Source organism: Triturus cristatus, chromosome 3_2, assembly GCF_964204655.1.
Source record: "Triturus cristatus chromosome 3_2, aTriCri1.1, whole genome shotgun sequence".
NCBI lineage: Eukaryota > Metazoa > Chordata > Amphibia > Caudata > Salamandridae > Triturus > Triturus cristatus.
In genome coordinates this window covers 134719029-134735281 of record NC_140584.1, presented here as the reverse complement: position 1 = coordinate 134735281, position 16253 = coordinate 134719029, and the positions used below count along the sequence as shown (strand labels likewise).

The 16253-nt window shown below is 45.7% G+C and overlaps 1 protein-coding gene across 6 annotated transcripts in view; it reads right to left on the bottom strand.

The window, feature by feature from the left end:
- TTC12 (tetratricopeptide repeat domain 12) overlaps positions 1–16253 on the bottom strand; it is a 220595-nt gene that overhangs the window by 180531 nt on the left and 23811 nt on the right. For 2 of the 6 annotated variants that reach the window (XM_085647350.1, XM_085647351.1), the window contains exons 2-4: positions 15076–15172; positions 1712–1893; positions 1518–1539 (exon numbers count right to left, since the gene is read on the bottom strand). In XM_085647350.1, the coding sequence (XP_085503476.1) occupies positions 1518–1539; positions 1712–1893; positions 15076–15133 (262 nt within the window). In that variant the 5' untranslated portion in view covers positions 15134–15172. Of the gene's footprint in view, positions 1–1459; positions 1540–1711; positions 1894–15075; positions 15173–16253 lie in introns of those variants that run through there. The other 4 variants (XM_085647352.1, XM_085647353.1, XM_085647354.1 and 1 more) reach the window with 4 other exon arrangements.

Genomic DNA, 16253 nt, shown 5'->3' with positions numbered 1-16253 from the left:
GGTGCGCGCAAGAGCGAGCACCAGGGCTCGATAATTTAAAACACATGTCGCCCCTGAGATGCGTGAGCTGCTGGTGTGCGCGCGCGGTTGCGAGCAGAAGCATATGTTTCCAATTATTGCGCCCGCGTCTGGGCACGATAATTGGAAACATATGCTGCTGCTGCGTATAACTGCAAGCATTAGGCCGTGGGCATGCACATGGGTGGGACAAAAAGAGGCTTTGGCCAATTGCGTGCTGTCTTTGTTAAAAAGACGCACGCAAAGGCCAATAGCCTGCGGCAAAACTACAAGCACGTGTGCGAGCGTGTGGTGGATTTCTGAAAGCCCTTACATAAGGTAGAGCCAAGGAGCGGATGCGCGCTGCGCTAGGCTCGACCTAAAAAAAAAGTGCTACTTCCCTGCCTGATGTCAGAACATGTGAGATGTGTGAGATAATGCACCAGCGGCATTGCAGTATATCTGTGATGGGTTCTAGCTGCTGGCTCTCTTCGGATCGGAAGTCCTCTAGAATCTTTTAATAACCAGTCTGGAAAATGGTAAAATCTTGACAGCCTTGGAACACAATCCAAGGGTTGTGTCTTAATTAACCTTGACTAAGCTAGGAGTGGTTCTCCTCAACAGATCACAAATAATTCATCAGAATTGCTGCAATTCAAATTCCTTGAAAACAAGACCTGGTAACTCTTAGACCTGACACCCTTGGGTGGTAGTCTCCCAAACATTTTGCCTTCACCCCTACTGTTTTGGTGAATTCGTTTTTGTTGGTTTTAGGATTCTGTGCACTTTACTGCTGCTAACCAGTGCTAAAGTGCCTGTGCTCACTCCCTAAACCATGGTACAATAGGCCTACACCTTTTTGGCACATTTACTTTATGTCTAAGTCTCTAATAAATTGTACTGCATGTACCCAGGGCCTGTAGGTTAAATGACACTAGTGGATCTTCAGCACTCTTTGTGCCCCCCCTTTTAAAACTTGTCTCAGGCCTGCCATTACAGCCGGTATTATAGTTTTAAACTGCCATTTCGAACTCGAAAAATAAACCTTTTGCCATTTTTAATGGAAATAAGTTACTTATAAGGTATGCTCTAAAGGCTTGCAGGGCGCATTGGAGTTATAAAGTAGAACATGTGAGAGACAGCAAAAGTGATGCATCCCGTTGTTTTGCAGTAGTGCAAAGCTTTAGCTTGGAGCAATTTTTGTTTATTAGATCTTCTATCATCCAAGAGCCAAATGCTGCGAAATGTATTTACTTAATTTTTGGCACTGAAACAAACCTTAAACCAACTTTGGTGGGACTCAATTTGACCTCTTTACTGACAGAAAGAATTCTGATAAGAACGATAAAGAACACTAAAGAAATAAAAATGAGAAAAGAAAACAAAAATAAATTGTCCAGATATACTGGTAACTGATTCTGAAGAAGACACACAATAGCACCACTGCTGCACTGCTACTCACGCACAGGTCTACAGGGTAGGACTTCTTTGGATTTTAATGGACATTTTCAGTTCCGTACCTTGACTCATCTCCTCCATCTGCTGAAAACCAGAGAAGTAGTGCTTTAAAATAGACATAAAGGAAACCAAATGGATTAAAATAATATTTTCTACATGAACTAATAATTTCATATACATAAGGAAATATTGGCTTCAGATTGGTTTTCTACAGACATTTCGTGGAGGCTACCGTGTATAAGAAGTAAGGTCTTACTGGGGAACGAGGGCCATTGAGCTGAGAACTTGGCAAAGTGTTCACTGAAGTCTTGTTCACTTTGGTCCTGCAGCCTTCAATCAATTCAGTCTCTGGCTTAGAGGAGATTCTTCGGTCGGCTTCACAGATGGCCTTTTCCCGCACAGACTGGTCCTCCGAGTTCAGCTCTTGGACTAATTTTGCTGAAAATACCCAAAAAGGAATAGCCAAGCATAACAATTGAGCCAAACAATAAATAGATAAATAATTTCACTCAGAAAATTCCAACAGAAAACCTGCATGCCACGCCATGTCCAATTTCGAAACTGCCCAATTTGTCATATTTTTGCGTCATAGGGAATTTCAAGGTCTTTGGAAGCTACTTTGCCCACCTTACAAGCTAAAGAGCCTGGGGCTTCATTAAGAATATAGTGAGTGGTAGATTCTATACTAAGACTGTTGAACTTGGCCCTTTTTGCAGGGTAATGTCAGAACTTTTTGCCTTCCTCCTGGTATTTTTTCTGACCTGGAGTTGGGGGTTTCAGGACTCTGGGCACTTTATCACTGCTGTCCAGTGTAAAGTGCATGTGCTCTCTATGGTAAACGTGGTAAGATTGGTCTACACCTGTTTGGCGTAATTAATTTACCTATCAGTCCCATGTAAAGTGGTATCTCAGATACCCAGGGCCAGTAAATTAAATGCTACTGGTGGGCCGCAGGGCTGCTTGAGCCACCCACCAAAGAAGCCCCTCCAATCTCCCTCTGCCGTTGCAGGGCCTGCGCTCGCAGTTTACTGCCACTGTGACGTGGTACATAAAGTGCTTGCCACGTCTGTGACCCCCCTTTTACTACACATTAGTCGACCCTAAGGTAGGCCCTAGCTAGCTCTATGGGCAGTATGCACTGTAAGTAAAAGGTGGAACATGTGCCTTAACAGTGCACTAGCTTAGCTATGCCAGAAGTGGGCATTCTGTGTGCTATGTGTCTTTGTGCCTGCCTGTTGTGTATTGCATGTCTGGCTCTGGAGTGACAGGGGTTGGGGAGGTGCAGTGGCTCCAGTGGGGATGGGTGAGTCAACGCTAGGCTGAATAGGCCAATCTGCATTTGGAGTGGTGGGAGTAGTAGCACCTGGGCCTGAATAGGACTGTGGCTGCCTTCCCCAATGCTGGCTCCGCCCCCCAGTGGTGTGTCTGGGGCCAGAGCCTACACTGACAAAGGAGGTGGTTGTGCACATTTAAAGAAATGTGTGAGTGCCCCTCAGAACTGGTTTGGACCGGGCATAGAGCCCTGGGCCAGGGGGAGAACAAAGATAGTGTGTGGTATAAGTACTGGGACTGTGACTCCATGTTGGTGTGCTTTTTGTGCTTACTTGGGGGCTTGTGGCCGACAGGCTGCTGGACTGCCAGGTGGAAGCGCCGTATGGGACCGGGCTGCTACCTGCTGGAGGAGTTGGAGGGACTGCCCCCCTGCTTAGGGTCCCTACGTGCTGGCCTGCCAGCCAGCTATCCCTGTGCAGGTGTCTCCAGTACCCCTGAAGAGAGGGGGTCCTGCTGCTCGAAGCGCATTGTGAGCGCTTCACCTTTTTTTTGTCTTTGCCCCCTTTGAATTTGTGGAGGGGAGGCTCCTGCTTCAACCACATCGTGAGCGCTTCACAGCATCCCGAAGTCAGGCAAAGCCAGCCTGACTGTGGGTTGGGCTCCCATAAGGAGAGGGAGAGCCACACGTTGTTCCAGCAGCTGTTGTGAGCCAGGCGTGTAGTGAGAGCTTTTAGTTTTCCTTCCTGAGCCCGAGGAAGGGGGCTCCTATCTGGAGGGCAGCTGGCACCGTCACGCCGTGACAGAGAAGCCACAGAACGGGAAACCAGGCGGCTGTTGCCTGGTTGTGTGTGGGGCCGTCCAGCAGGAGAGAAAGCCGCTGCCCGGAGTCTAGGTTGCTAAGCAACCACCAGTAGGAGCTGATAGGAAACCCTTCCCGTAGCTGCTCCCGCGTTGCCGTAGCAACCTGATCCATGAGCAGGGTGCGACTGCGGAGGAGGGCCGCCTTGCTATGTGAAGACTACGGGCAGTCCCAGGTGTTGTGGGGACCGCCCGCCACCTACAGAGTTCTGGGTTTTCAGACCTGGGCCCAGCGGGGTCCCCTGGTGTCTCTGGGACCCGCGCTGTCCCAAGGGCCACAGTAGTGGATGCGGGCCTCTCACCAGCGGGTGAATCGGGGCCCCGCAGGTTGGCCCTGAACTGAGCGAGGGGCGGTGTTGGCGGTGTGGTCACCGTGAAGAGACGGCAATAACAATCTCCACCAGAGGCTGGTCGGTGTAAGACACGGGCCAGATTGAGCGGCCTCATTCTGGGGCTGCGCCTCACCGCAGGCAGCTGCCAGTGGGGGAGTTGACCTCGTGAGGAAGGCCAAGTGAGGTTCTCCTGTTGTGGGCCGCACTGCGCTGCCTTTTGGCAGTATTACGGGGACTACCCCGACTTCGAGTGAATGAGACCAAGAAAGGTCTCCAAAGTATTTGGCACCAGCAGCGGGCAGTGGGGTGCCCTGTTAGGGGCCTCTTAGTGGTCCTGTGGGAATCGCGGGGGGAGTCCGAAGCAGGCCCCTGCCTCAGCTACCACGAGTGGTGGGCAAGTTGGGGGCAAAGTAGCTTACTAATGTGCACTCTGAGGAATAGTGCATGCTGGAACAAGTTCAAGGATCTCCCTAATAAGCTCACTCTGCCTGTGTTATGTGCCGCAATGATGTTCATGCCTTAAAGGGGCATGGTGTGTTATGAAGAGGATGAATTACTGATGATAATTTATGCTGATTGCTTTTTGCCTAAGGTGAAAGTGGGTATGGTGGTGCAATGGGACTGAGGGTTTACATGATGTGCTATGTGAAATACCCTTACTGTGTTTACGGCATAATGTGTTGTGCTAGGCCCCCAGGTGGTGCCTTGTTGCTAATTATGATGGTTGCATAATGGTTGCATAATGTTTCGTACTAGGATGTACTGATGTTTAGGCTGTTTGCCTAAGATGTTGTTGCTAAGTGCACTGCTTCCAGTAATTACTGATTGTTTTCACTAACTGTGATGGGTCTGACAGGGGCCCGATTGGCCCTGTAATGTATATAATCCCCTGTAAAGCCATACCTATTGCCTGGTGGCACAGTGTATATATGTGATTACATTCTAATGTGTTTAATGAGTAATACAAAGGAAACTTTTGATATAACCTTGTGTGGAGTTTCTTTTGTGGTGTGCCTAGCATGTCGCTGCTGTTTGAGTGTGTTGCCTAAACGCTTTACACATTGCCAATGGGATAAGCCTGAATGCTCTGCCAAGCTACCAAGTGGATAAGCTGGGGTTATCTTCAGCGTGTAACTCCCTTGCCCTGACTAGAGTGGTGGTTTCTGCCTGGCTTAGGCACATGCCCTAGCCAACCAGAAATCCCATTTCTAACAAAGAGTGTCCCAATGTATCTGAACATGAAATTATCCAGTCTGAAAACACCAGACCTGATTCCACTAAGTTCATATCCAAACACAGGAAGAAACATGACTGGACAGGCACAGGGTCTGCAGGCACACGTATATCCTAGCCCCGCCAACCGCATCCAGTACAATAGGGGTAAGTAGACAATGTTTCCCTGGTCACGCCACAGCCTCCTCTTACCCCATACACTCTCTTCCATACTCCCGCCCACTACCCACACCAGCCCCCGAAACTTTCCACTGGTTCACAGCAGGCGTAAATGTCAGTGGAACCAGAAAAATCTGAGGATTTTTATCCCGTGCTCCTGAGTCCGCATAGTGATTATCCTTTCTGGGGATTCTAACACATAATGGCCAATAGGGGACTGGGATATGGCCTGAATCAGACACCCGTTTCCACACACATAAATCTGGCAAACTGGGAAATAGGTCATAGCTATCTTATAGGAAGCAGCTACATTTCTTTTCCAAACACATTTCTTGCAATAAAATGTATGCATACAACAAAGTGTTTCCTTATACCTCTATCTGCCTATTGACAGTTTCCACAAAGGAGCGCCTTAACCCCTTAGCCGCGGCAGGAATTCCGCCGCGGCGCTGGGGGGGTTTGGGGGCAGTTGCGGTGCCGCTGTGCTCGTGACGGAACCACTCCGTCACGAGTCACGGGTGAGCTGTGCTCATGACGGAGTGGTTCCGTCACGACTCCGCCCACTGCGCTAATCGCCCGCACAGGCGGGGAATTAGCGCCGCGTGGGCGGAGCGGCCGCCAACGGCCGCAGCATGACGGAACCACTCCGTCATGAGCACAGCGCACCCGTGGCTCATGAACGGAACGGGTTAAAAATATACACAGGAGGACAGCATCAATTGATAGTATAGGCCTTTCATTTATCACTCTTGGGCCTAAGCTTTGTTGTAGCTAATGAATAGTTTGCCCACAGTGTTACTAAGTAATCAATCATAACTGCCTAGGAAATGTGGGTTTCTGCGTAGGAAATTTGAGAAAATGTTGCCATAATGACCGCGATCATACTATCGTCTTCAATGTACAACTTCTGACAGACAGACAGTACATGATCCTGCAAGCTATGTGCAAGAGTGCACCTCCCAAATATGGCAGGCCTTCAATGTTTAAAACTCAACAGCACACTCTCGGTTCCCATACCTAGATTCAAGTAATGTGTTTAAGTGAATAAATCTTGCCTCTAGTCATCAATGAAACAGTGTACACTATACAATTAATAACTAAAATCAAAATGTTCAAATTATAGGTGGTGGTAACTTGAGTGGCCATCACCTTACGTTCTCTGAAAAAGGAGAGGTTTGAAAAGAAATAGGACTAGAAAACCTTTAGAAGAGGCTCAGCCTGCTAGTGCATGGAAGCATATCATATAACATCAAACTATTCACCTCAAACAAGACAGGCTTATTGGCTTTGCCAACACTTGTCAGTACTGATTTATATTTAAAATCAGATGGGAGCATTATTACAATATTGCTGTGAATAATTAGAAATGCAAATATTTCAAATGTGAAAATATGAAACTGTGAATTACGCAATACAAAGGTCTGTGGAAGGGTGAATAGACGTATGTGTGTCTATGTCACTCTTGTTTTCTTATGCACATTGCTTCTCTTCACAATCTCTCAATCTATATTAGTTACTTGCACTATTTTTCTCCCCAGATCTATCTTTCTGAAATCCCTCCATCTGTATCTTTCACACTTTATCGCCTTCCTTTTGCAGTCGTATCACTCTGCCCTTCTGCGCGTACTTGCTAACGTTATTCCTCCCTCTCCATGCTCTCTTTTTTCTCTCTCAGCATTCCTTTTCCTTTGTCTTTTCATGAATATTTCAACAGCTGTGTACACCTCCTTCAAAGAGTTACATTTAGAATGATAATTATTGTCAGTTATTTGTGACCATCGCTCTGTGATCTCTGAAGAGAGGCCAAAGATTGGAAAAGCATGTAGTCTAAACACAAAGGCCCAATTCACAAAGGTTAACTGAGACCTAAATTCTAAATTGAGATCTAAAGTATAAGTTTACCTTTGTGAATCGGGCGCTGTAAAACTCACTGATTGGCACTGTGAGAAATTTGCACTGCCTTCAGCGTCAACTTCAGAGCTCTCAACAGTGCCCCAACATGAACATCCATCCACACCCTGAGCTCACACATACACCTAGAATTTAAAGTATGCACTGTACAAGACATCTGTTAGAAATGAGATTTCTGGTTGGCTAGGGCATGCGCCTAAGCCAGGCAGAAGCCACCACTCTAGTCAGGGCAAGGGAGTTACACATCGAAGATAACCCCTGCTCACCCCCTAGGTAGCTTGGCAGAGCAGTCAGGCTTATCTCAGAGGCAATGTGTAAAGCGTTTGCGCAACACACACACACACACACACACACACACAGCAGCGACACACTAGGCACACCACAAAAGAAACTCCACACAAGGTTATGTAAAAATAGCCTTGGTATGAGCCATAAAACACATTAGAACGTAATCACATATATCCACTGTGCCACCTGGCAATTGGTTTCACTTTATAGGGATTATATACATCACAGGGCCAATCGAGCCACTGTCATAACCATCAGAACTCCCAGTTAGGAAGACAACCAGTAACTACTGGTAACATTGTACTTAGCACATTATTATGCAAAACATATTAGGCATACATGCTAAATTAGCACCAGTGCACCACAGTAACACCTGCCACGGTGTACATCTCATTAGCCCCTCTTGGGCGTAAATATAATTGCCCGCGGGCAATAAAATGCCACCATGTCTCCGAGAGCCCACTGGCCCCCAAATGGCAGTCCCAGCGCTTCTGCGCTCTTTACCTGGACTGCATGGTAGTTCTGTGGAGACTCCTTGCTCTACCCAGGCTTGGGAACCACCGTCAAGGTTCCACCCCGCTATCAAGATCCCAAGACCAATAATGCCCCAAAAGTAGGGCTTTCCCTACTATGTTTTCCTCAAGGAGCTGCCCGCGATTTGGTGGTGCAGCTGCGAACACTGATTCTCGCTCAAAACTCAGGGCAACACAAAAAGTGACTCAGGGCAGTCTAGGTCATCGAGGGGGGAGGGAAGCTGACACCTTGCTCCCCTCCTCAGCTCTGGCTCAGAATGAATTATGCTCCCGCCCTCACAGCGACCAGAGCTTACTGCAAGGAAGCTCAGCCCCACTCACCATTCCTTGGGGGCTGAGCGGTTTAAGTGGCAGCTGTCTAGCCACTGGTGGTTCAGACTCCTGTGCTCCTCTCCTCTGCCTTGCCGCCCGGAGCACGATCCTGCTTTGTCCTACCCACCACCAGACGTCGACCTCGACTGACTTCCGGCGGCCTCCCCGAAGCAGCGGGACTCGCCCCACGGACGTCAGTGATCACCAGGCGAATGAAGCCTGCGGGGCTCTCCACTTTCTCATGGGAGCCCCGCCTACGGTCAGGCGTCCTCTGCTGACTTCCGGTTTGCTTACTAGCGGCTGCGCTATCTTCACGGAGATCTGCACACCCCAGGGTGGGGGCTCAGCCCAGACTTCTCCGGCAGGATTACCGCCCCTCTTGCGATCCCGAGAGGCGTGACGGCCAAAGGATCGGGAAACCAAAGACAGAGTGTCCCCAAAGCACAGGGTAGGCACCTCCTAATGAATCCAGCGCTCTCTTAGCGCCAAGCCTGCTGAGCATTGCAGGGCAGGATCCCCCAAGCCCTGAGGAAACCGGATCAAGTGCTCACCATGCGCTGGGCCCCAAAGTCACAAGGGGCAGAGCTGGGCCAAGGCAGGCCAGCTCACAGGGCCCTCCAGTAGAGGAGGAGTCCTTTGTGGTGGTTCCTCCTGGTGCCCAGCAGTTCTTCAGCAACACAGCTCCAAACAGGTATCAAAAACATGGGGTCACAGCCCCAACATTTATACTACAAGTGTATATGCTCTACCCCCCCTCCCCTCCCCCCGGCACAGGGCTCTGTGCCCTGTCCAAACCAGTTCTGGGGGGCACTTACACCTCTCTTTTCAGGTGCACAACAACCCTCATTATTAGTGTAGGCTCTGGCCCCAGACACACCACGGGGAGCGGAGCCAGCATTGTGGAAGGCAGGGGCAGTCTTATTCAGGGTCAGGTGCTAGTCCTCCCACTACTCCAAATGCGGATCGGCCTATTCAGCCTAGCGCTGACTCACCCAGGCCCTCTGGAGCCACTGCACCTCCCCAGCCCCTGTCATCCAGAGCAGGACATGCAATACACAACAGGCAGGCACACAGAAATGCCCACTTCTAAAAGTGGAATTTCTAAAATAGTGATAATCAATCTGCAAACACCATTATGCAGAATTTATTACCACTATTCCAAACATACCAAACTTGATCACGCTACTCCTCTCAGGGCAGGAATTACCACTGAAACACATATCAGGGAATCCCCAAAGCATTCCTATGAGAGGGCAGCCTCACAGTAGTGAGAAACCAAATAGGCTGTTTGTCACTACCAGGACATGCCACACAGGTAAAGATCATGTCCTACTTTTACCTACAGCGCACCCTGCCCATAGGGCTAGATAGGGCCTAACTTAGGGGTGACGGATATGTAGTAAAATGGGAGTCACAGACGTGGCACCCACTTTATGTGCCACATCACAGCGGCAGTAAACTGCATGTACAGGCCCTGAAATGGCAGAGGCCTGAGACAGGTTTGAAAGGCTACTTTGGTGGGTGGCAAAAACAGCACTGCAAGCCCACCAGTAGCATTTAATTTACTGGCACCAGGTATATGAGAAACTACTTTAAAAGGGACTGATAGGTAAATTAAAAACGCCAAACAGGTGTAGACAAATCTTACCAAGTTTACGATAGAGTGCGCATGCACTTTAACACTGAACAGCAGTGATTAAGTGCCCAGGGTCCTAAAACCACCAACACCAGGTCAGAAGAAATACCAGGAGGAAAGTAAAAAGTTCAGGGATGACCCTGTAAAAAGGGTTAAGTCCAACAACATCTATGTTGCATTATAAACAAAACTACAGAAACGCATAAAAAAAAAAAAGCAAATAATCTTAGTTACAAGATGCAAGACGAAGTAAAATATATGACCCGCAAACAGGAAATGCATTGCTGATTTGGATCACTTGAAGGGTTTATACACTCATTGTCCAGAAATGGATACATGCTTCTGTCTGTAAAGTTAAGGACATGAATAAAGGGCCCAGTATGGAACCGTTTCTGACCCCTTTGGAAATCTATTTTAAATTGCTGCTTAGTTTAAGTATCACTGTTTACCACTATCTAAGTTTATGAATGCTTCTTAGGGGCCAGTGCCTATTGCTAGAACATCTTACCTGCTTTGATATGATTTCCTACTTGCCAAACCAGACAACAACCGCAACAAAACATCAATACCCAGAAGGAAAGTAACAAATAAACTAAATATTACATAATCCAAACAATCGATAGTAAACTAAATGAATTGTAATTTCAGTGTATTTGCGTACACGACAACTAAACTAATTACGCAATCATCCTCTAAACCTACGTCAGCAATGCTCTGACGAGAACAAGAGCAACCCGCTGCAGGAGTACCTGATCACCTTGCATCTCACAAGATATCTTTTAAGGTTGTTGAATTGGTGGAGTAACATCTTTCGCAGCACAGAGGAAGACGTTGGGGGCAGCCTGTTAGAGAGCTCAGGGAATTACTTATTCACTGTATAGATTTTATGACTTACCTGCAATCCTTACATTTGAATCCCCAACCCAGCCTTCCCTCCTTTCGAAATATATAAAGTGACTCCCATTTAGGTGGGCAATCGCTACTCCTGAGTTATAAGAGACCAGGTCTAAATAAATAATTAAACTGAAAACTTGCTTTTTAGCGCCAGCACCCTCAAGTACCCTACGTGATTAGGCTATGCGATTAAAATAGATATGCATTCAAATCTACTTTACAGAGTACATTTTTAAATACAATTATTATCAACCACTTGAAAAATGGAATTCGTTTTCTAGATCTTGAAAGAATGCCAGAATGAACCGATCTTGCCAGGGTCCAAACCTACAGATAGCACACAGATCTCAGCAGTAAACTCACTCTTAAATCCAACCAAGACTCTACCCAAATGTCAATGCCTAATCAAAAGTCAAAAGTGAAGCAGGCTGCCTCTCAAGCAAAGACACTGTGCAAATAATCTGTGAGGACAGACAGGCCTGGCACGGTACCCTTAGTGCAAGATAGCAGTGGATAGAGCTGAATGAGTACTGAGGAATAAGAGGTGCTGGAAGATGCAAGGTGTGGCAGTGCTCAGCCACAACTGCCTACCAGTGGAACCCAACGTGAAGTTATATACGTTGCAGGAGGGATGGTACAGCTGACCTCTATACACCAATGGGGTGACGCAAACAGGCAAGACTAGTAGACGATGGCTTAATGGAGAAGGTTACAAGGTTGTAGATGGCCAATAACAAGAGAGAAAAATCATTATCACCTTTAAACTATGTACTGTGACCAATCAACTACCTAGGGTCAGATGAGTTTAAACTGCAATTTGGCTGTGCCGGAAGGGCTGGTCTGATAGGTTAAGTATGTCAGCCAGTTTTTTTGTTGCTGTTCTTTGGCCTGTTTCATGGTCTGATGGGCCGGTTTTTTATGTTGATTGCCCAGATATTACAACAAACGTTGCCTGCAGCAAGCACCAATGCATTCAGTGTCCCATTCCTTGCAAAACAGCTATACAACATGTCTTTACAAGTTCAAACCTTTTAGTGATTTGGATATGTAGGCCACTCTCTTTAGATATCCCATTCTCTAACGGGGGCCACTTTTATTTCAATGACCGGGCCCGTTTCCTATCCCAGTCCTACTGTGCAGATAGCATGTGCATTATGTTAACATCGGTACTTGGTGGCTCCAACCCCGTCTTGGTCTGAAAACTGTGAGGAAGACCGGCTGGTGCATAAAAATAAAAGGCCCTGACTGGAAACGCCATCAAAGCTATACAAATGTTAGGAAATTGTGCTACTCCGGGCAAAACACCTACAGCTGTTAAAAATCTGGAAGTAACTCTATGGTCAAATCTTCTCGTAAGCTGTACGTCTCGCCCACTCTCACACTATGAAGATGTAAAGTGATGATGTGTGTCCCTGCTTTTCCATCCCCCGCATCCCCTCTGCTTTTTCCTTCCTCCGATGGACCTCTTAGTTGATGTCTTTTTGGGAAATGCCAATAAACAAAGTTTATAACAATAAAAAATAAACTTCCTGAAAGTAAAGGTTAAAATGCCATGCGATGTCATGATATTTTTTCTTACCTTTTTATAAAACAATCTTTCCCATCCAAACAATTGGAGAAGTCAAGGACAGTGGCCCAATCATAAAGGTATTTTAGATATAAATGGTGGGATACAAAAAAGCATACCAGAATTCAAGAATATAATGTTGCCACTGTAGCCCCAAAGCAAGCTACAGTCCCCAGGCTGAACATCTGTAGTATTTAGAAAAATGATGCTTCTGTTCCTTGGTTAGTGTGCTCCAGCGCACACACAGAGGCAGGGTGATTCATAAGGGAATTTACTGCATTTGTCTTATAAATGATTTTGTCTACAGGCGGGCAGTTACAGAAGTATGTGTTCCCAGAGTTGTCTCATAAATCATCCCTGTGCATCTTCAACTACTTGAGTGTATGCCTGGCCTATCCTACTAAAGAAAATGCTCATGCAGTGTTATGGAAGCAATTCCTTGAAGACCGGATAGTATGCTGTGCAAACGCCAAACCAATAAAAACATACTGGCAGTGTTTAATTTGTGGCAGGGGTTTAAAGTGATTAGCATCTGCAATCCCTTTTTTTTGGGGGGGGGGCTTATTTTTTATCATAGACTTTGACCGTGAGCCACAGAGAGAAAGGTAGAAAAAGAAGAAAGAAGGATTAGGAGAAAGATATGACAACAGTGACAAAGAGAGAATGCAATGATTAAATGAAACCTGCAGGGCCGGGTGATGACAAGAGAGGAAGTGTGCGGGTGGTGGAAGAAAGAGGCATAAGATGGAAGCAGGAGTAGGGACCCTTAGTATTCGGCGACAGTGGCCTAATAAAATCGTTGGGCTCCTGCACTTTTTTTCTTAACAAATTACATAATCTGTTTAAGGACGTGGCGAAAACTCTGCATGGTATACATGCAAACTAAAATACCACAATGGGTGGCTAAGAGCTGGCTAAACTTTAATCTTAAAAGTTTGTAGCTTGAAAAGTACATTCAGAGAGATGTTAGATGTCTGTTAGACTTGCCAGATACACTATGTGACGGCATAATTCGACATCATTGACTATACTTATATCAGAGTGCCATGGATCTCCCAAAGCGTAGTACTGAACTAGGGAATTCCAATACTGTATGGTGCCCTAACTGATCTTTAGGGGTGGGAAATTACCGCAGAAAGTGCTTTTCCGCACGGATTTCCATGTTATTCTCACATTTCAGGCTGTTTTGAGTGGGTATTTTTCACAAGGTTTTACCAAGAAAAATGTCTGTTTGGAAACCTGTGAAGGTGTGGTATTATTTCATGAACATAAAACCTTCAGCTTCCACCCAAAGAAGAATTAGATTGTCAAACGTAATGAGGAACTTGTTAACCAGTTTGCTACTTCCTTCTGTATAATAATCACTGTTCTTATGATGGGCTGTGTCATTCTCAACTATACTCCTATTTTTGGGGTGTTTTTTTGCAACACTTACTAGTCGAAGGCTGTTTCATGCCTTTACCACACTACCTTTATTTAAAAATATTCTGTTATCTTTAACCCCCTGCCTTCCCTCTTACCTCACATACCTCAGTTTGTTCACCCTTGATCTACAGTGTATTCTATAGTTATGAATATATCATAAAATGTGCAGCTCCTCGTCTGTATTTATAACTTGTGGAAAATGAAAGTGATCCATCACCTACTTCCAAACTACTTCACTTCTTTTAATGGAATTATTTCACAAGGGTGTGCACCATCATCTGATTCAAATCTTGTTTATCTCGTATATGTGAATATGTGAATTACAAGCAACAATGATTTAAATAGCAGAAATACAACTTTTGACAATGGAAAGATGCTGCCCCGAAAATACCCATTTCCCTAAGTTCCACTGGGAATAGTAGTGCAATAGGACACCATAAATAAAGTATCATGTCAATAATTTAAAGTGTTTTTGTTCATGAAGCAAGCTCATCAAAACATATATTTGCACTCTTATTACATTCAGCATTTTTAAAGGCATTTATCTTGCTGACAGTCACAATCACAACTTGATTTTTCTTTATTGTAATCTGCTGTGGTAATATTTGAGGAAAAAACGATTAGTGTTAAGCAAAGCACTCAAGGACTAATATTATGACTTGTGACCTCCATGTAGATCCATCAAAAGAATGCAAATGGGAAGAAAGAAAAGAAAAGACACAAAGCTCAACCAGGCACAGAAAATGTGCAAGCTCAACCCTTTCAGGAACTAATCACAGATCACAAAGAATAAAGAATGAGACAAAAACTGCATTGTTCAGAGAAGGATACAAAAAAATTGTTCAAGAAGAATCCTCCAACAAACATAGCCATATAATTCATCCAACACACTTCTAAAAACTGGAAGGCCACCAACCATTGACAAATCTGCCTCTCGCAAAGATTTGTCGAGCTCGACGGCATCAAACAGTTGGTTCTACAGTGCACCCAAAAGATTTGAAGAAACAAATGCACACTAAAATAGCCAGATGTCAACAAGCTAAAGTGCTAAAGAATATCTTAAAAATACATGATCATCCCAGCATTTATTCTAGTCTGCCTGACCTGGGACTCTTTCCTATCAAGTCTGATCTATATTCCACAGACAAAAGCCTGTTGAGATTATCATATTTCTTGTATATTGTGTCGAGAGTGACTTACTGATATCGTCGACATCTTTCAAAAACTTCTCCAGGTCTTTGCCCTTCTCAGCAGCCATTTCAACTTGACCTCACTCAGAAGAAGGAACTTTGATTACCTAAATGAAGAAATGCAAGAATCATAATCAGACTAGCTGTGCTCCCAAACTTTGGGTTTTGTATTCTTGCTGCACATTTTCAAGTTCTGATAGCGTGTGAAGAATATGCAGTGCCGTACAATAAAAAAAAGTACAGGAAAGAGAATTTGAATGGATACAAAAAGAACACATGCTAAGATTACAAGTGAGTGAAGAGAGACACCTCTTTTTCACATGCATTTTTTAGGTCTCGCCTGAGCCAGCGCATGCGCTGCCCTGGCGAGACATTTAGTTAGTGAGCTTTAAAAAGCCTACCACAGCTTTTTGTGAGGCATACTGCGTGCGGTTACACGCACAGGCACGAGCAGAGGCGCCATCTGGCTTTCCTCTCGCTCTCCTAAGCGCGCGTGCCTCGCTCCGCCTCTCTGTCTTGCTCGCCCCCCCCCCTTCCCCACCACAGAGTACGAATTAAAAGCTTCAGCCAGAAAAACGGCTAAACCGATTGTTAAATCAAACCCTATTTGCAATTTGAACTCCACCGTGCCCCTTATTCATTAGGTTATGCTGTGAAAAAAAGCACTCAATAACGTGGAGTGCAGGGAAGTGCTGCTTATTAAGCATGATAGCATAAAAGCATGCTTTCTGTTTTTTTTACTACATAGACATCATCGTTTAACAAAAGTAATTAATAATTTTGTCTTATTGGATGCCAGCTGTTTCGCCTAACACATACTATGCAACACAGTAAGTAAAGTAAGTCCTATTTGGAGAAACAATGTTGTGCTGTTGCTTATGCATGTTACAACAAACAATTGATGGACGGAATGCTGACAATGCAGACATTCTCCCCCAGTCAAGAGATCTGGGTTAAATCCATCGTTCTTTTGCCCACTACACCACCCCAGTTTAGACATGGCCATATGCAAATCAGTCTTGACCCTGTGCCTCATGGGAACAGTCCAGCCCGAACTGCCAAGCCATGTCTTCCCTGGACCGGAATCAAGCATCCTAGGACCGGTTTCTGGCTATCAGCCGTCATCAGCCAGGATAGCTTGACTCCAGTGGCGTAGTGAGCACGGGTCCCACGTCTGGGAATACCCAT